Raw genomic sequence first — 19,815 nt, 5'->3', positions numbered from 1 at the left:
CTTTGAGCCAAAGACTTACTTACCCAGCTGTCACCCTCCCATTTGTGTCCATAAGTGCTCATCTCTCCGATCCAATGACTGGTCATTAGACACCAGCATCTATCTATATTTCTGTCCTTTATTTTATTTGTGTGAGAACTCAAAGCTGAGCCCCATGGGATTATTTTTTTTTTAACCATGCAAAGCACTCTCTATTTTTCTGCCACGGATTTTGGACATAGACACAAAATAGGGAAAGACAACGAGGAGAGAGGACAGACCCCTTCTTTATTTCTAGAAGTAGGAAGGTGATGGATACCTTGGTTTTCATAATTAAGTGCTCGGTTCATGGCCAGGAAGCATCGTTAGGCAGATCACCAGAGTTGGCAGCGGCTACCAGGGTTCATCGGGGTACCACGCGGGCAGCTGAAGACTCTGGCAAAGGTTGGGATAGTGCTGAGGGGTCCATGGACTCGAAGAACGGGAGGGCTGTGGAGGTCTTGGGAATCCTGAAGGTTGGGACTTCCACACATCATCTGGAGAGAAGGAGAAAGGAGCAAGGTCTAAACGGAGTGGGTAAAGGGTGAGAGGCATGCAGTGAGTGGGGAGGGTGGTCACTGGTCTGAAAAGGAAGATTAGGGAGATAATGTTTCAAGGGAAAAAACCAGATAAGGTCAAGAAACTGGAGTGAGCCAGTGTCCCTGGTGGGATAGAAGAGGATGGTAATGGTTCCGAGAGAGAATAAGTTTGGTAAGAGGAGTGTGACCATCAGCGGTAGTAGTACGGGAATGTTGTAAGGAAGCTAGGGTCTGCTGAAGCAAGTTCATAAAATGAGATTGGGCTTCAGAGAAACAGTTTATGCCAGGGTAGGAATGCCGGACGAGTAAGGCGTCGTCATGTTGTTTTTGGTGGTGATGGTGATGGTGTGGTTTGGGTGGTGGTGACGGTGGCTTTGGTGGCGGTTTCAGTGGTAGTTTTGGTGGCTTTGATGGTGACAGCTTTTGTGGTAGTGGTTTTAGTGATGATGATACTTCAGTGGCGTGGCGGTGACAGCTTTGGTGGTGGTGGCAGTTGTGGTTTCGGTGGTGGCTTTGGTGGCGGTTTTGGTAGCTTTAATGGTGATGACTTTGTGGTGGTATTTTTGATGGTGATGGCGTGGCTTTGGTGGCAGTAGCAGTTGTGGCTTTAGTGGCAGTTTTGGCGGCAGTTTTGGTGGTGATGGCCTTTGTGGCTGCTGGTGGTTTCAGTGTGTGTGTGAATGTGTGTCTATATCATTATCAAAGAAGGAAGAAATAGGAGATGACTATTGTAGTGGAGAAGTGGGGGGAGGGGTTCCAGCCTTTAATGAAAGTGATGGTAGGGATGAGTGAGGAGGATTTTTCTGACGTAGTGAGAATTCTGGTCTGAAGAAGGACTATAGTAGGGGAGCCAGAGAAGAAATCTCGGGAATAATCTGTGTCAGAAGTTCTGAGAAGCATCTAGGTAGGAAAGAGATTCCAGGCAGGGAAGGCCTGTGGGAAAGGCTTTTTAAGGGCGGGCTACAGAATGAGGGAATTTTAGTTGGGCACAGTGGGGGGAGGTCTGTGTTGGGTGAAGGGACAGTTACCTCACCTGGGCGTAGCTTTGATAGAAGAGCTGGTAGGGGCCAAGGCCTAAGTTAGGCAGGACGGTCTCCCCTTTATGCTTCTGCTGCCAATTCTTGTACGCCTGAGGATGGTGTGGATGGTGGAGAGAAAAATAGTATCATGAGATTTAGAGGTGGAGAGCCTCAGAGATAGAAGGGAACTCAGAAGCCATCTAGGTCATACTTAAACAAGATCACCCTTTCTACAATATACAGGACTAATGGCCAAACTAGATTTTGCTTAAAGAATTCCATTGACCTCCCAAGTCACCCTCCTCTGCCTTGGGGATTCTTAATAAGAAGTTGTTCCTCACATAAGACCTAGCATTGCTCAGTTGTGCCTTTCCCCCATCCTCCTTACTAGCTCTACCCAATGTGCACAAGCAGAAAAAGTGCAATTTTCATTTTCATGTGATGGCTCTTCAAGTTCATGGAAACAACTGCCATGTTCCCCTGAATCTTCTCTTCAGGATTACTGTTCTTTCAATTGGTGATCATGATGATCATGTGATGATCTGACAGCTCTTAACCATCCTCTCCAGTTTGGCCTTTCCTTTAAAAATTTGGCACCCGGCTCTTAACGCCACACTACCAGTTTAGTTTGACCAGAATATAGTCCTTAGAGCCCTAGGCATCACACACTCCCCAAATCACATTCACCCTAGCACCCTGCTGATTCATCACTTTCTAACCATGCTTCCTCAACATCCTTGTATTTGGGAAGTAGGTTTTTATGAATCCAGATGGAAGATGCAGTATTTGTTCTTATTGAATTTTGTTTTATTGGTCTTATCCCTTGTGGAGAGATTTTTGGTTCCCAGCTAGTATTAGTTACCCCAGCTTTGTGTCATCTGTATATTGCATATGCTAGCTAGACGTTTAGCTAAGATACTGATTTAAAAATTATTAGGAGGAACAGAAATTAATACCATTTTTAAGTAAATTAAGCAGCTAAAATTAAACTCTCAGACTCCAGACCCAGTGAGCTTTTGACTACATACCTCAGCCTGTATGCACCTTGTGAAATGGCACTTGAATTCTGCCTGGCCTCTTTTACTTTCATTCTACATGCAGTACAACCCATAAATTCTCTGTTTTAGGTTATTCTACACCACAGTTTCTTTATTTTAGGTTCTGCTCTTACCCTTCCTCCTGTCCCCTACCCCAGAGAGAGTAGAAGTTGAGGCAATGATAAGATCAAAATAGATGGGTTAGATTGGAAATGGAGAATTAGGGACAGGAAGGGATCAGTGGAGGGTTGGGGGGACCTAGATGTTTAGTGGAAAACAAGAATTGCTCAAGAGGGCATTTCGCTCATTGGGAGTAGGAAGGTCGTAGTAAAAGAAGGGTTTTGTAGACATAGTGTCCCTTGGCAGGTCCAAAGAATTTTCTTTTGGGGAGATAAGAATTTGAGGGCCATGAAGTATATTGGAAAGAGAGCAAGCTCTTGAGTCAGAGCACTTAGGTTCAAATCCTCCTTTGAAATTGGGTGATGTTGGGGAAGTCAATCAAACTTCCTGAGTCTCAGTTTCCTCATCTGAAAAAGAGGAGATTAGACTAGATAGCTTCTGAAGTCCCTTCCAGCTCGAGATGTGTATCTCTGGAATCTTGCTGGAGTTTCCTTCTCAGGCAGGAGAGCACAATTACCTGCATTGCAATGACCACTGCACCTATATCAGCAGCATTCTTCCAAAGGGTGTGGGAGCTATTGAATGTGCTCCCTGCTGGCAGTGACAAGGACTCGTAGTGCTGCTGCAAGCAGAGCAGCTCCCGGTGCAGGGCAGAAACGTCACAGGCTGGGCAGCCCCCTGGGACCACTGTGGTAAGTATAGGAAAACCTTGATAAGTGTGTCTGAAAAGGAAGGGAGCAGGTAGAAGTTCTGATCTGGACAACTCCTGGAACCAGATCTGTAACTAGTCCTGGGAAAATGGAGACTTGCCACAAGGTACTGACAAAGGACAGTTTTCCTCAGGGGATTAGCCTTTGTCCTGAGATTGGCCAGGCTGCTTCTCCATGATAACCTTGTCATTATGCAGACTCTCCTCCTGGTATTGTATCTCTAATCACCATGTGGTACCCTGTCTTGACTTGTCCCCAAATTAGATTATTTTCTCTCCCATCCAAGGTTGAACTGTCACCTTCTGCCTTTGAGTGCTTCTTTTCTAACAATTGCTCTCCAAGACATAATAGCCCCTCTTTTATAGACTGTAAGAGAGAGAAGAGGCTATCTTCTGCCTTTCTTTGTATCCCTATATTTAATAAGGTGCCCAGCAAATAGTAGGTAATAAATTTTTTTTGACTGATCTCCTCCCCACCCCCGGCTCATATACAACATTTTCCTTCCTACAGTTAAAATAGATATCGCCTTACTCAGGATATTTGGGGGGGGGGGACGGGACAAAAGGGGAGTGTGACAAACTCTCCTAGCAACCTTCACCCCTCTGACATAAATATTATTCAGCATGTTGGACTAATCAGTGTTCAATCACTCCTTCACATGCTTAATGCCCTTCCATTCTTTTGAAAGCCCAAATTCATACCCGAAGCTTCCATCCTCCCTCTTGTACCCATCCGTTACCCACAGTACTGGTTGAAGATGTGCATTAATTCATGGGCCATCATACTGCCTGCAGCTCCAAAGTTCACAGCACTAAGAGAGAGGGGGCATGGTCAGGGAGAAAGAGGGATCTCACCTACTGACCTACTCCAAATGCTCTACTCTTAATCTTCCCATTGGCTCCAGACCCCAGCATGAGACCTGTGTCTATACAACGTTCCCTCCTCTCTCAAAGACTTCCTTCCCCTCTTCCTCTTCCTCAAAGACTCTTATCCTTCCCAAGAACCTTCCCTTTACCTCCCTCTCCCAGCCAAATGCCTCCGTACCTTGGATAATCAGGGCAGAAAAATGGGGGCTGTAGGAATCCAGCAGGAAAAACAGCCACATTATCAGAAGTGGAGTAATAGGCCTTGACCTCCCAAGGGGGTAACTTCCAACTGTAAGGAAAGGGGCAGAGATGAAACTCCATATCCTATCATTTGCCCTTAATACCCAAGATTCAGGGAGCCAACTTCCCACGGTTCCTGGCCATTCTTGTCCTTGTTCCCACAGATTCCCAAGTTTCCCTCATCGTCCAGGATAAAGGTTTCTCTGACTCGGTATCTCTTGCTTGTACCTGTGACCGTGAGGAGTCTCCAGAACGCTTCTCATGGTCCTCTCGCGGAGGGCTTGGGAACAACTCAGGAATGTCTGAAGGAAACTGGGGCCAAAATTGATCTGGGAGGGTGAGACAATATAAAAACACACACTGATGCACCAACAGCTGCCCAAGAAAATAGACTGCAACAGTATACAATCTGACAGCCTTCCAGGGATGTGAGAGTCTCTTCCATAGAGACAAAGGTTCACACAGACATAGATACAATGGTAAAGAAACCAAATACACCCCTAGATCCATTTTAAGTACACTCACAGCTAGATATAAAACCCAAACAGCATTTCCAATTCTTTTGCTACCTCCTCTGCCATAGTATTTCATGGTATAGAGCAGGACTCTTAATTTTTTTTTTCCCCTGGTATGATCCCCTTTGGCAGTTTGGAGAAACCTATGGACCTATTCCCAAAAGATTGTTCTTAAAGGCATAAAACATATAAAATTGCAAAGGAAACCAATTATATTGAAGTACATATACATTAATACATACATATACAGACACTCATGTACTAGACATAAGTATGCATATACACACATACATAAAAAGTTATATACAAACATGTACAGATTATATATATATCCAGAATTACTTTTTTCTTAATAGTGCTTGACAATAGGGAGGGGCAGAAAGGAAAGGGCATATTGGAGTATTTGAGTGGAGTAGGGAAGACATTTTCAGGGAAGCCAGGGAGATTCTGGATGAAGAGAAAGCTAGGAAAAGGAAGAAAACAGAAGACAGGGGCAGGAAGGGATAGACAATTAATAGGAAAGCTCCCAGGGAAAGCACCAAGAGTGGGGGGTGGGGATGACAGGGATAAGAGACCAGGGGTAGGGTCAGAGGTACTCACATCCTGATAATCTTGTTTAGCTAGATTGGATTTCAATAACTCCTTTGGGGCTCCTATTTCTCCCTTTAACTGGGATAACTGGGAAAACATGGTAGGGTATCAATATTAGATTCAATGCTGTAAGAAGGAAACTTTCCCTGAGTCGTCTTTGATGACTCTGCTGCATCCTGTTCCACATTCCCCAGCCTTCACTCCAACACCTCTTCATTATCCTTCTCTGTGACATACCTTGGCCTGGACTTCTCTTCGGCTTTTTTTATCCATCCAAGGAAGCTTTTTCAGGTGCTTGCTCAAGGCATTTTGGATCTCAGAGAAAAGTCGAGTGGCCTGAGAATTGGTGAAAAGATATTGAAGGAGAGGAGATAAAAAATACCTAACTTCTACTGCTAAGACCTTTAAGGGTAGACGTAGGTGTTTGAATGGTGATGCTTGAATTACTGGCAACAGTCACAACAATCTGGCAAGGAAAGGGGCCTTGAGGGAGAAGGTAAAAAGTAAAGAGCATATCAGTGAGCTGATGGTGGCTACCCCTAAGTCCCCTCTTGAGGGTCTTCTCATTTTTTCTATGACAGTGAAAAGGAGAAAGTAAGGTACACAACAGATACGACTGCTACCCTCAGGGATCTTGCTGTCTGAAATTGAAAACACAGTCCAGCTACAAAGAGACAAAGGGAAAATGCCAGTAAATAGTGGCATTTCCAAGAAGCTGTTCCCATTTTCTTTCCCCCCTTACTTCCTCACATTCAGTGGACCTTGCTGCCATACTCATTCTCTCCCTAGGCAATATTTTCAGTCTTTCCAAGTGTACTGCCCTTTTCCTATAAAGCTTCAAACATTCTGAAGCCTCCCTATCTTAAAACAACAAACCCCCCTTTACTTTTAGATTGCTGCCCCTTTCAGTGACTTATCTGATTGATTCAAATATGTGTTGGGAGATTCAATGAAAAAGATTCTAGGAGAGTATGGGCTAGGGAAAAAAAGGAAAGAATCAAATGGACTGGGAAAGAATCCTGTCATACAGCATTTTGGCTGCTGCGGTTGAAGGCTTCTTGAACAAACATTGCTCCCAATGTGGACTCAAAGAAGGTCCCTGTCTCCTCAATGCATTTCTTCCATCGAGGGATGCTGATTGTCTGTGAAGAAAAGAGAGAAGTCGGTGACTCCTTTTGGATACTACCTTCCCATCCAAATCCCAGAAAACATGGCAAGCTTGCATTTAGATAGCATTCCGTGGTCTATAAATTACTTCCCTTATAACAATCCTGTGAGGTAATTAGTTCAAGTATGATTTATGTTTTATAGATAGAGACTAAGGCTCAGAGAAATCAAAAGGCTTGCTCAGTCAGATATTTAACAAGTATGAGAATTAGAATTTGAACTCAGGACTCTTGGCTTAACACTATACTGCAATGTCTCTATAAGATGATCCTTTCAATAGGTAATAGTAATAGTGGGTATAATAAGTGCTTAGGGCCAATAACTATTAATATTGACTCTCACTTTATTAAAAACAAGAACAACAACAACAAAAAAGCTCTGCCATGTGATGCTCCTTTTGAAGGACCAATGAGTGATTTTCAGTGAATGAATTTTATGACTGGACTTGCATGGGTCTCTAGTTCCTCTCTGAGGTAACATAGCCATAATCTAGGCCACTGCTTTCTTTTCAGATCTATGTATCTCCCTTGACTTCTTGTCCATTGGGGAAATGGCTCTTAGTCTTATATATTTATGTTAGTTTCATCTAGTTCATATTTTAGACCTTTATTGAGATTGTTGATGCAAAGATTTTCCCCTCATTTGATAGCCTCTCTTCCTCTGCTGGTTGCATTGATTTTCTTCATGCATAAGCTTTTTGATTTCATGTAATCAAAATTATTTGGGTTTTGTGATGATGAGGCATTTGTTTCTAAGATAAATTGCATCTTTAGCTAAGAATTTCAGAAAAGGAGTTTAGTCACAGATTCTGCAACTGCTCCTTACCCCATACAAATATCTGTTCTTCACTAGCAGATGTACAGGGTTTTTGTAAGAAGGAGAACTAAACCATGATATCCCAAAGGAAATACTTCCCGACAAATTGTAGAACATTTATTGAGTTCATGTCCACCTCAGTGACATGGTAATAATCTTTATGACTATAAAACCTTGGGAATCCAATGATCTTAGAGAAGAAAAAGCTCCTGCCCCCCACCCATTTTACAGTACCAATCACCATGTAAGCCTTCTCATGCATTTGGCACAAACTTCCTATAGTTCATATGGATCAGGTTATTTAACACAAGCATCAAGGAACTGGAAATGGTAACTGACATTTTTATAGCTTCCTAAAATTTGCAAAGGGCTTTACCTATGTTGTCTTCTTTGAGCCTTGTAGCACTAATTCCCACTTCAATGGGGTAGGTTCTATTGTCATTCCCATTTTGTAAATGAGTAAACTGAGATTCAGATAAGTTAAATGCCTCAAATATCAGAATTGGAATTTGAAGTTGGATCTTCCTAACTTCAGATTCAACCATTGATCCACACAATCACGCTACTTCACAATATGGAGTTAGCGAATTTTTAAGCTAAGGTGTTCAAAATGAATGATGGATCATATATAAAACCCTATTTCCCATCAGCCTTATCTAATTACTAATGTCTAAGTTTGAACATCTAAAACTAATGACTAAACTTTGGGTCCAGTTTCATTCATCATGAAATAGTTTGTAAGTGCTCTGATAATTTCAAGATCATAGGGAAGGGCTATCTAATCTCAATGATTATAGTATTGTAAATCTAGATAATCAACTTGGGACTGGAGAAATACAGATGAACACAGATGTGGGAAAAAAGTGTTTGGTGACTCTCATTAAGAGTCCACACCTATTGGTGAATCTTCCTCCAGATGGCTCTCAGCTTTCAGGTGAATTCCATTATGCCTTGTAAACACTTGTTTGCAAGTAGTTCAATATAAGGAAAAGAGTACAGAACTTGAAATACAAATACCTAGGTTTGAATCCTGGGTCTGCTGCTTATATTGATAAGCCTATATTGCTTATATTGATCAGCTAATTAAGAATGGAAAAATCATTTGCTTTTTGAACATCAGTTTCCTAATCTGTAAAATACATCTAATGATACCTATACTGCCTACCTCACAGGGTTGTGCGGTCAGGAACTTTGTAAAATAATGAGTCCTTTAGAAATGTATATACTATTATTATTTCCTGACTTGCTCATTTCAATTGATGGTAGTGATGGTGAGAAATATAATAACCCTGACCTCTTTATTTCACATTTACTTGCTATGAAGAAATGAGCCTGGGTTTGAAACAAGGGACTCAGAGGGTGTCTAGCTTTGTTAGGGGTTCAGTCTCTAACATTTGGTGGCAAGAAAACAGTCTTTTAATCACTTTAGGGTTATTGATAGGATCATATACTATGACTGGAGGTCCTTCTGCCAGCTGACATTTCCTTTTTCTCTCAAGGCATCATGCTATTCCTGGTAAAGTGATTTGCAAATCCCACCCTCCCCAAGCCAGACAGAGAGGGTTATATCAAATGCTTCCTCACAATGGGAGACTGTCCTGTCAGTTCTTGAAGTTTCTGGCTCAGATTCCTCTGTGCATTCTGGAAGTGACTGTCTAGGGCCGGGATAAGTGTTGAAACCAGCCCTAGGATCATGTGGCTTTGAAGGTAGTCTCTGGAAAAAGAAACATACAGAAAAGGAACATATGGGACAACATATAGGATGACAAAGTGGATAGAGGACCAGGTCTAGGGTCAGGAAGACTTCTGAGTTAAGATCTGACCTCAAAAATTTACTAGCTTTGTGATCTGGTTAATTCACTTAACCTTGTGTGCCTCAGTTTCCTCATCTGTAAAATGAATTGAAGAAGAAAATGGAAAACCATTCCAATATCTTTACCAAGAAAACCCAACTAGGACTCATGAAGAGTCAGACATGACTGAAATGACTAGACAACAGCAACACAAGACACAAGGAAAACATAGTATAAAAGGGAAAATCTATTCCATTTCCCTCAGTTTTCAGATGAGGAAACTGAGGTCTATAGAAAGAAAAGTAGACCAAGGTCTAACAGATAAGAATGAATTGTCAGAGTTAATTCTGGAACAGAAGTTAGACTTCAAATCCACTATAAGAAAAGATAGATATAGGTACATGAGTAAGAGCAAACTTGTTATATATCTTCTTAAGTGCTCCTGTGGCCAGGATGACTCTATATGACTTTTTCACTATAGAAACCAAGACCTATACTAACATTAAGAATAATGGACTGGAGGAGGTAGTTAATACAAAACTAAATCAGAAACAGGAAGGAACTGAGGTATCCAGGTAGGAAGAGAGAATAGTAAAGAAAAGAAAAGAAGGAGTGATGTTTTCAATAGATTCATAGAATGCTAGAACCCAACAGGATTTTAAAGATCATCTAGGGAGGTCTTTTCATTTTACAGCTGAGGATAGTGTGGCCCAGTAAGGGTAAGAGGCTTACTTTTGCCCAGAGGGAGTAAATAATAAAGATGAAGCTTGAAGAAGACAAAAAAAAACCCACCACATTTTCCCCACTGTACCATAGTGAGAACCAGGTAGGACTGTCCCTCCTATACTGAGCAAAATTAGATCTAATTAGGTCAATAGATCAACTAAAATCATGGGTAGAATAAGGAGTACTGTAGTAATCTGCTAGCTATTTCCTGAGTGGCCAAGAAAGATCAGTGTGGGGTGAATTCAGTCTGAGAAACTGGTTAAAAACAAACAAACAAAAACAAAAACAAAAACAAAAAAACAGGGCTAGGATTAATTAGAGAAGACAAACTTAGCCAAGGAGAAATGGGTGTAGAAAGGCAAGAAATAGGTTTGAAGTAATGAATGCAAAAGCATGTATTGAGAATGTACTATCTGCAAAGGACTGTGCTAAAAGCAAGAGATATAAAAACAAAAGCCAAAAAAAAAAAAAAAAAGAGGCTTGCATTCTGATAAAGGAGACAATACCTTTTTAAAGAATGGAGACCAGAGGGGCCATTGGCAAATAGTTTCAAAGATCTTTTTCAGGAACAAAGGTAGGATTCATATCAACATGTCCAAGGAAGGAGAGTTTCAAGTTAAGGGTAATGAAAGGAAAAGGAATGTAGGAATCAGCAAGATTACTAGTGATTTAATGCTTGAATCTGGTAGCAGATATACCCAAGTCAAGGGTGGACATGGTAGAGTAGAAATAGAGCTGGATTTTATTATAAGACCCGAGGTTGAATTCCAGCTGGGAATACTCAATCTCTGTGAGCCTCAGTCTCCCAGTCTCTAAAATGAAGGGATTGGATGAGAGACCCTCTTAGGCTCCTCCACTTCTAAATCTGTGATCCTACGTGATTTCTAAATAATACTCCTTTGTTCTGTCACAAATTGTCAATCTCTGCCTACCTAAGGATAACCAGACTCCTAATTTGATTTCAAACCTGGATTAAATTGTTTGTGTTGCATAAATGATTTGTGTCACTGTAGATAATTTATTGAAATGAGGGGTTATTGATGAGAGGAGACAGTTACTTCCTGAGAACAAGCACCTGGAAGGAGCCCCCAATTCCTCAGGTAATAGCAACTGGATTTGGAATGAAGATAGATAGAAGAATTTCTTCAGTCCTTCCCTCAGATTCATCACCCTTTCCAACATATTTTCCATTGTTGTTGCTCAGTTGTTTCAGTCATAATGGACTCCATGTGACCCCCATTTGGAGATTTTTTTGGCAAAGATACTGGAATGACCTGTCATTTCCTTCTCCAGCTCATTTTACGGATGAGCAAACTGAGGCAAAGAAGATTGAGTAACTTGACCTGAATTAAGATGAAGACTCTTGACCAGCTAGTGTCTGAACTGAAAAGAATTGGACTTCCTGAAGCTATTTAGCCCCGGATCTCCACGCAACCTTTTCATTATGCAATCTACTCCTCCCTAACTAACAAGATGACATGAAGATCATTTGAGAAAATGTATATAAAGCATTTTGCAAACCTTAAAGCTATCTATTAATGCTAGCTACTATTTTTATATCTAACCCATATCACTTTTTCTCCCAAGTCCTCTTATGCTGCAGCAGGTATACTCACTCCTATCTCCCATGGGCTTCTGGGTCCCTCATCCCTCCCCTATATTCTTCACACCCTCCAGCATTTTCGTTCATCCTTCCTAGTATTCCAGATTCTCTCCTATGGCTCTTGAATTTCTCCTTGCTTCCCATGACAGATATTTTTGTTGACCCCCACCTAGTACATACCTGTGTCTGTCCTTTGGTGTCTGTCCTATCACCTGGGACATGCCTCTTATATATTCCAAATCATGAACCATGATAGGTTGAGAAGAACTGAGGGTCATTGGGGAGAATATTGCCCGCAAACAAGACAGCCAGTCAACAGAAGGAGCCACTTCCTTGAGAGGCACATAGAAAGTATTAGATACAGGAAGAGAAATGGTCATGGAGAAATGGGGTGTAATGGGGGAAAATACTATATCCAGGGAAATATAAGAGACTCTTGGGAAACCAGGGAAGAAATAGAGACAGACTGGACAAGGGCAATAAATAGGTGGTATGGAATGGGCTGGGTTATAGACAAAGACTACAAGAACAGAAGGTTATGGAGGGATTATAAGTGAAATTCAGAAGACCCTGGTGAAAGGAAGAACACCAAAATGTAGGTTCACTCTCTTTTTCTTATCCCCTTTCCAGAAGCCAGGCACCTGCAGCTGGGCAATAGTAGTCTCTTGGAAGAACTTGCCCTCTCTCTTCCTTTGATCCAGGGGTTTGGCAGCCCGAAGGAGATTTGAAGTTATGGTTATAGATACAAATGCATGTTCCAACACAACATTTTGGTCTCCCCCCAGCAAGGTTCCCAGTTGCTGTAGATATGACAGGTATGCCCTCAATATCTGAGAATGAGAAACAGCTTTTGACACAGTTCCTGTAATCCCTCCATCTCTTTTTTAGGCATGATATTTTACATCCCTTCTTCCCCCATATCAGACCATAAGATACTTCCATACCTCAGGGTAGTTCTTCTGATCAGGTCGAAAGGGTATCTGAAACTCCGGTTGGTCAATCTGGACACAAGAAACACTAGAGAGAAATGGGGTGTATGGGGAAGGAGGAAAGGAAATAGGAGATAGATATGGAGGAGACTATAGGATACTAGGTAAAGATCGTCAGTACAGGGAAGAGCCTACAAAAGGTATGTTATAGGAGATATGTGAGGGAGAAGAAGAGATAGAAGTAGAGAAAGAGGCAAGACAGTGATAGGGGCAATGAGATTTAGGGTCTAGTCTCTGAAAATGGGGCATTTGGAGAGGCAATTGCAACGGGACAACCATTCCAATTCCTCTCAAAAGACTCACTTTATTTATATAACACTGTAAGATTCACATAGGGTTTTCCTCAGAACCCCATAAAGTAAGGTAATACTAGTATTGTTATCCTGACTTTATAGAGGAGATACCTGAGGCTCACACAGGTTATATAAGGAGTTACTCTTGGAGCAGGGATTTTAGCCCCTCCTTCCTGATTCCAAGTTCCACACTTTTTCCAATGCTTTATCTTTAATCCTTTGCCCTTCATTCCATTCTAAGGCATCTTACTTCTGTCTCCAGCCTACCATCCTATTCATTTTGCTCTCAAACTTTTCAATAATTTTCTGTTACCTCTATTTTCTTATTGGTTAATATGTATGACTTTGTACTCTTAATATTCCCAGGCTGCTCAGGAGGGAGTTGGCAATAAAAGGCTTATGAAGCCTCTTCTAGCTCCATATTTATGATTTAGGCTAACATCTTAATTTTACTCATAGGGAAACTAAGTCTGTATTCTTGCTTAAGGCCACACAAACAGTACATAGCAGAAAGCACATTTGAACCCAGTTCTAATTTCCAATGTTCTTGTCATGATGCTTTTTGATTATTTGACACAAATTTAGCCATTATGCAACATTTCATATTGTTTACTATTTTCCACATGCATCTGTTAATGCTTATTGCTCTGGGAAATTCTTGAAGCTCCATAAAAAGCAATATTTTTCTTTTTCATTTCACAAATATTTTGTGTTTTATCCAAGTGTTAAAATACAATGTTCATAAATATTCATTCATTGATTAAAAAGTAAGGTCATTCTGGTTTCTGGAGAGGAAGGCAAAGAGACTTATACCATGACAATAATCCTTTATATTATATTGCCTTTCCCTTTCCCTATCCTTAAGACTTTCTGGGCTCCGGAATCCTTCAGATGCAGCACATTTATTCTGTACTTCTCCTATCACGAATAACCTCTTTCCCCCCTTCCTAGATGACAGATAGGGAGTGAAGAATATAGGGAAGCCGGTGGCTACCATGTAGATGTCTATGTGTGTGAGACTCACCTGAATCACAGGCATGTGTGGAAAACTTGGCTGAGGCTTCAGGTAAGCTTTGAAGAATGGGAAACTACCATACTGACTCATTAAAATCTTCAAAGTGTGGTTAAAATCAGGAAGTGTCCAGTTACCTGAGATACTCCAGCCCCCCAGCTGTGACAAAAGAGAGACAGAACTCAATGTGATCAACATCCATTGTCCAGACTATCTCTGACTTCTCCAAGGATCCACACCTGGACTTATGTGCTCATTGTTTTTCTGAGGCTCTGATTATCTCATAGATCCCTGCCACTTTTATCGATCTCCTGGGACTTCAAGGTCCACACACACACACACACACACACACACACACACACACACAGGGTGAATGCCAATACTGAGTAAACAAGAGGGCCTTTGTGTCTTGGATCTTGTACAACATCCTGAGGCCTTAAGCTCTTACCTCCTCAATGATCTGTGTGAAGGGCTCTGTCCCTGAAGCATCAATGGCATCTGTGTCCATGCAGGCTTTGTAGAACCTCACAGTCTTTCCTTGTGCAGAGTCAGGAGGCCAGGGGACTGAAGCTTCTAAGGAGAGGAACACATGAAGGAGGAAAGAGATGAGAAAAGTGGAAGAAATGAGTGAGTTCAGAGGTTGTGAATGGAAGCAGAGATGATATAAAGAAAAAAGAAACAGATGAAGGAAATGAAGAGGCAGAGAAGAGGGGGAATGATGGACTAGTACAACTGGTGTGTGTGTGTGTGTGTGTGTGTGTGAGTGTGTGTGTGTGTGTGTGTGTGTGTGTGTGTGTGTGTGTGTAGTACTGAGGAAGACTAAAAAAGAGGTGATATGGGAGAGGGAGATGAGGTAAACTGGCAGTCTTGAAAATCGAGTAGAGAAAAATTGTGAAACTTGGAGAAGACTTAAGAGATGTAAAAAGGAAGGGATGCAAAAGGAGATGGAGATGGGGTGAATAAGACATTAGAGAGATTGGGAAAGATACTGGAAAGACATAGGGTGATGAGACACAGGAGAGAAAAGGGGAGGACCATTCTATTCTTGAAAGACATAGGGTGATGACACACAAGAGAAAAAAGGGAGAATAAAAGGATGAGAAAAGAACAGGGCCATTCTGTTCTTGATTTTCATTCATAAATTCAAGTCAAAAGCCTTCCTGACCACTATCTTTACTTGGATTCTTCTAATTACATGGCATAATAGTAGGTAGCATTTATGCAGGGCTTTAAAGTTTGCAACATAATTTACATGTATTATCTCACTTACAGAAAAACAAAAACAAAAAACCAAAACATTGTTTTGAGTTAACAGTTCTTATTCTAATTGGGTCCATCAATTAATCCTTCTAAATTTAAGTCATCCACTAACTCTCTCTACTCAGCATAAAGGATATGTTCAGCTACTTCAATTGGCAGAAAAGGAAGAGTTGAAAGAGTGGGGAAATTGAGAGATTAAAAGCTTTAGGAAAGAATAAGTAAAAGTACGAGGAACTAGGAAAGAAGGAGTGAGTAGAAAAAGCTGAGTTAGATGGAAGAGTAGAGAGGGATCCAGGACAATAGAAGGGAGTTGGAGATCAAAGATATGAGAGCTAGAAATCAGTTGAGTTGGGGATCTGATGGAGAAAGGAGGACTGGGAGGAGACAAGAGAAAGGGAATAAATGAGAGACTTGAGACTGAATGGTAGAAAAGTAGGGTCAAGAGCCTCCCAGAAATACAGATGTGTGCCATACATTCATGTGGACACTCAGATTGATGTTCTTCCACATTGTCTGAGGCAATTGTTCTATAATTACCCAATCACACAGACCTGTCACAAAAGTAACACAAGTACATCCTGTCTCATTCCACTTACCTAACATTCTCCGGAGTCGATTCTGGTTCTTTTCTTTTAGAACTTGCAATATATTCTTGGATTCCTTGGTCCATCTAGATGTCAAGTTCCCACAGACGAAGTTAATGAAGTCTGTGCAGGGCAGGGCACTGGCATTTCCAGAAGTCAGATAACTTGCCACAAGCTCCAGACATCTAGGGCTCTCACAAGGGCCTGTGGGTATAGGATGGCTGCTGGAGAAGATATACAGGATAGAAACTCCCTCCCCAAGACCATCTGAAAAACCAGGTACAAAATCCAAGGCCATGAGTAAGATTTCACAGAGCACTGCATGAACTAGAAACAGATGGCTGATGACTGGAGTTTGGGAGCTAGAACAAGCTTAGGGGATTAACAGAGTGATGGAGTTTAGAAATTTTTGGTAAAGAGAGTAGGTGAGAGGTGCCTTGTATCAAGGCATTGCAATGGAAGTAAGATTCTTTCAAGATAGAATGGAAAAGATTATAGGGCTGAGGGGGGTATGAGTAAAAGAGTAAAGGGTTCAGTATCTTGCATACGGGGTCCACAGCTGTGGAAGGTGTAGAACAGGAGCACAGAAAAGACCAAGGTTAGGCCAAGGAGCAGGATACTCATCAGTCCCCATCCCAGTAAGGTCTTGCGATAACTCCATTCCTCTCTGGATCCCTATGGAAAAAACCCAAAATTAAAACTCACCAAGAAAAAATGAGAAGTACACACAAAAACAGACAGACACAAAATAGGGTAACAGATGAGTCCAGGCAAGGAGGGAAGACAGAGAAGAAGCAACAGTAAAATTCTTTTGTATGTTGTAGGCACTTAGGAAATGGCTATTGATTAGAACTACTTCTCACAGAAATAGATAAAGGGACAGGAAAAAAGAAGGTAGGGAAGTGTTAGTGTCAGAACAACTTCATATAATGGGGTGACTTTCCCTCTCCCCCTCACCAAAATTTACATGCTTGAAACTTAAGTTAACATTTAGCTTAATGTTAAAGACAATGTGTACTGGGAGAGAGAATCACAGAAAATGGAGAGAAAGAGTGGTGGATATGAGATCATCTAATCCAATCCTTCCATTTATAGATGAAACAACTGAGTTTAAGAGAAATGAGGTTATTTGCCTCAGTATCTCAGTATCCTAGTCCAATACTCTCTTCACTATAGCTGCTTTTATTATCAGCCTCATGGGATAGATAGGATTAGGTTGGGATTCCAAATTGTCTTAGGCCCAAATCTATCTCTGTCTTGGGAAATTGTGGAGGGATTGGAGGATAAAGGGAATAGAAGGGCCTCTGGGTAGAGGGAGACTCCAAGAGGAAAGAAAAGAAAAGGATAGAGGAGGAGAAACAAAAGAGAAAAAAACACAGAATGGGAAACTGAAGAAGAGAAGGTAGAAAGGCAGTTCCTTACCTGCTGAGTCCAGACTGTCTCCATTCTGCTTCTAATTTGTCCCAGAGTAGTGTTACCTTCTACTTTTTCTGGTCTCCACCCTCCCTGACTGGGTGTGAGAGGAGGGAGGAGTTGGGTTAGGAAATGGGGGAGAAAATGGGGTTTCCCTTTGGACACAAGTCCTCTTCTCCTCACCCCAAAATTACTCTGAGCTTTCTGATATTACCTTCATATGGTGTTCCAGAATTTCTTCCATTAAACATTCTCCTATGCTCTCCCTCTACTTATAATACTTAAGTCTTTTCCTCTCCATGGACCAACCATCTCTTAATACAATCAGTCTCCTCTTTCCAGAACTCTTTTATTTTTCAATGTTTTAAATCCCTTCTCCCCTGGACCAAGTAGATCTGTCCCATGATGTAGAAGTCCTGAATTCAATAGCTGGTCTAACCTTTTCCTAAATGTCTTTTTCTCTGTCTCATAATCCATATGTCTGGGTTTTTGTCTCCTATCCCTATTTCTTTTTGTCCATTTTGCTGAGTTTATGATCTGATATTGAGGAAACAACCTCTTCTCTTCTACCGTCTCTTTCCCCTCCAACTTCTCTTTCAAGAAAGGGACACCCTACCCTTCCCCCACCTCCACTCTTAGGCTGCTTGGAGGTCTGTTTATCTGTGGGCCTCCACCTTCCTTATCTCAGGTTCCCAGGGAGAAGTTAAGAAAAGCTCCCCTCAAACTCTTGTTAGACTGTTTTTCTTTCCTTCTCACCAACACTTCTCATTCTTAATGAGTCCTACACTTCTTTTCTCAATTCAATTCCACTTAAGTCTGTGAAGTTCTTCAGAAAGTTTTCAGGCTCTGTTCCTTAATTCTTCTACCCCATTTCTTACTATTTAAGATAGAGAAATAGAGTTGTGACTAGAAAAAAACTGTTGTATTTGGAATTAGAGCCTTATTCAACTATTTACTACTGATGTTACCCTGCACAAGTTATTTCCCCATCTCTTAGTTCCCCATTACATAGTTCCCAAAGTCTAATTGCATCATGACATGGAAGTAACCCTAGATTCTCCAACAGTGTAATAAAGTCCTCCTCTGGAAGAAAAAGATAAAGGCTGAAGGCATTTTTTCCCCTCCAAAGCCTTAGTTAAAAACAGAGCCAGGAAGACAAGAGCTAGAGCCAAAATTCACTATGGTTGGTCAGTGCCTTGTGAATTCCCCTCAGTTCTGGTTCTGTGGCCTGCCAAGAAAATTGTCATATTATATTGTTAATATGTTATACTATATTATTAATGGGCCAGAATGAGTTAAGAATATGCATGTCCAATGTCCAACAGGGGATTACACATTAGATGGAAAATAGGATTTAGTGACTTCTAAAATTTCTTTCCAGCTTTATAAATCTATGATTCTAAGGCTGAATATCTAGAAAGGAGATTCTGGGATGACAACAGAAATAAAGATACATAACAGAGTTAATAGCTGGCATTTACTAGGAATTTACAGTTTATCATTTATTATCATTTACAGATGAAATGACACAAAACTGGGAAGCATAGTTACATAGATGTGAATTACTATTAAACATTGGATATTTTAATATTGAATGTTTAAAAATAATTTACATCGATGTAGCACATGGGAAATCACAACTCAATGAGTCCAAGTATCATCTCCATTTCATAGATGGGGAAATCATAGAGAAGTTAATTAAGTTGATCATGACACGAAGCTCATAATTGTCTAAGGCAGGATTCAATCTAAGTTTCCTAATTCTAAGGACATTACTCTATTATGCCATAGAACCTTTCCATTTTTAGCAAAGCATTTAATGAAGTCTTTAATAATCCCTATGTGGACAAACTGGATGGATTATGACTCTTTGACAGTGAAATTAGGTACATTCAAGACTGATTGAGTGATCACACCCTAAAGTAGTTATTAATGAGTCTATGACAGATTAGAAGGAGTTCTCAGAATGGTTGCAGTGGAAAGAGAAGTGAAATTAGAGATAAAAGACAGAATTCATAGAGCTAAGAGGGATAGCTAACATACTGGATGACAGTTAAATTTTTTTTAAAAATCTTCATAGGGTAGAAGGAGGAGCCAAATTTAATAAGATAAATTCAATCAGAGTAAATTAGATTTCCTGTGCCCATGAGAGGGGACTGGAGAAGGAGGAGGAAAAGAATTCTTGAGCTAAATCAGGATAAGAAAATCATGGAGCTGATTTGAAAGGGGACTGAATCAGTAAATTAGATTAGAGGTTAAAATTAGGGAAGAAAAAAAAAGAGAGAAATTGGGGAATATTTGAAGAATTTCCATATCTAGATATTGATCTAGATTCTATTTCTCAGTTTTAAGAGAATTCAGAGATAAAAGTACAAATAATGAAGATATAGTAGGATTGAGGGGGACTAGATAGTAGAAGCTGAATAGACTTAAGGAGGACAAGAGAAAGTAATCAACCAATTTGAGTTAACAAGCAAGTCAACTGGAAGGACAAGAAAATGGAG

General features: G+C 40.8%; 1 protein-coding gene across 8 annotated transcripts; it reads right to left on the bottom strand.

The window, feature by feature from the left end:
- Window positions 1–248: 248 nt before the first annotated feature.
- KEL (Kell metallo-endopeptidase (Kell blood group)) lies at window positions 249–17,965 on the bottom strand. 8 transcript variants are annotated; one of them, XR_012482283.1, is made up of 19 exons: window positions 17,526–17,965; window positions 17,321–17,408; window positions 16,447–16,573; window positions 15,911–16,102; window positions 14,503–14,627; window positions 14,067–14,213; window positions 12,705–12,761; window positions 12,402–12,590; window positions 11,941–12,092; window positions 9,223–9,352; window positions 6,684–6,797; window positions 5,893–5,991; window positions 5,665–5,742; window positions 4,778–4,878; window positions 4,488–4,598; window positions 4,183–4,254; window positions 3,251–3,420; window positions 1,591–1,686; window positions 249–515 (listed from the first exon to the last, which is right to left on the bottom strand). XR_012482283.1 is itself a non-coding variant. In XM_074267689.1 (19 exons), exons 2-19 carry the CDS (start codon window positions 17,342–17,344, stop codon window positions 354–356), a joined length of 2,181 nt encoding a protein of 726 aa, XP_074123790.1. In that variant the 5' UTR covers window positions 17,345–17,408; window positions 17,526–17,965; the 3' UTR covers window positions 249–353. The 8 variants fall into 8 exon arrangements, 7 of the variants coding, with proteins under 7 accessions (XP_074123790.1, XP_074123794.1, XP_074123791.1 ...); XM_074267689.1 differs by having other exon boundaries at window positions 3,251–3,455; XM_074267693.1 differs by having other exon boundaries at window positions 1,586–1,686; window positions 4,187–4,254.
- Between the last annotated feature and the right edge of the window lie 1,850 nt (window positions 17,966–19,815).

Source organism: Sminthopsis crassicaudata, chromosome 5, assembly GCF_048593235.1.
Source record: "Sminthopsis crassicaudata isolate SCR6 chromosome 5, ASM4859323v1, whole genome shotgun sequence".
NCBI lineage: Eukaryota > Metazoa > Chordata > Mammalia > Dasyuromorphia > Dasyuridae > Sminthopsis > Sminthopsis crassicaudata.
Note: the sequence above shows the minus strand (reverse complement) of the source record. Positions and strands in the feature narration are given on the sequence as shown.

What these genes read in the sequence shown, in the direction of transcription:
- KEL (XM_074267689.1), bottom strand. Translation starts at nt 17,344, where the DNA reads ATGGAGACAGTCTGGACTCAGCAG. An exon ending in TCGACTCCGGAGAATGTTAG is followed by an intron (nt 14,628 to 15,910) that starts GTAAGTGGAATG and finishes TCCTCTCCTTAG; the next exon opens with AAGCTTCAGTCCCCTGGCCT. An exon ending in CACACATGCCTGTGATTCAG is followed by an intron (nt 12,762 to 14,066) that starts GTGAGTCTCACA and finishes TCTTGTGTCCAG; the next exon opens with ATTGACCAACCGGAGTTTCA.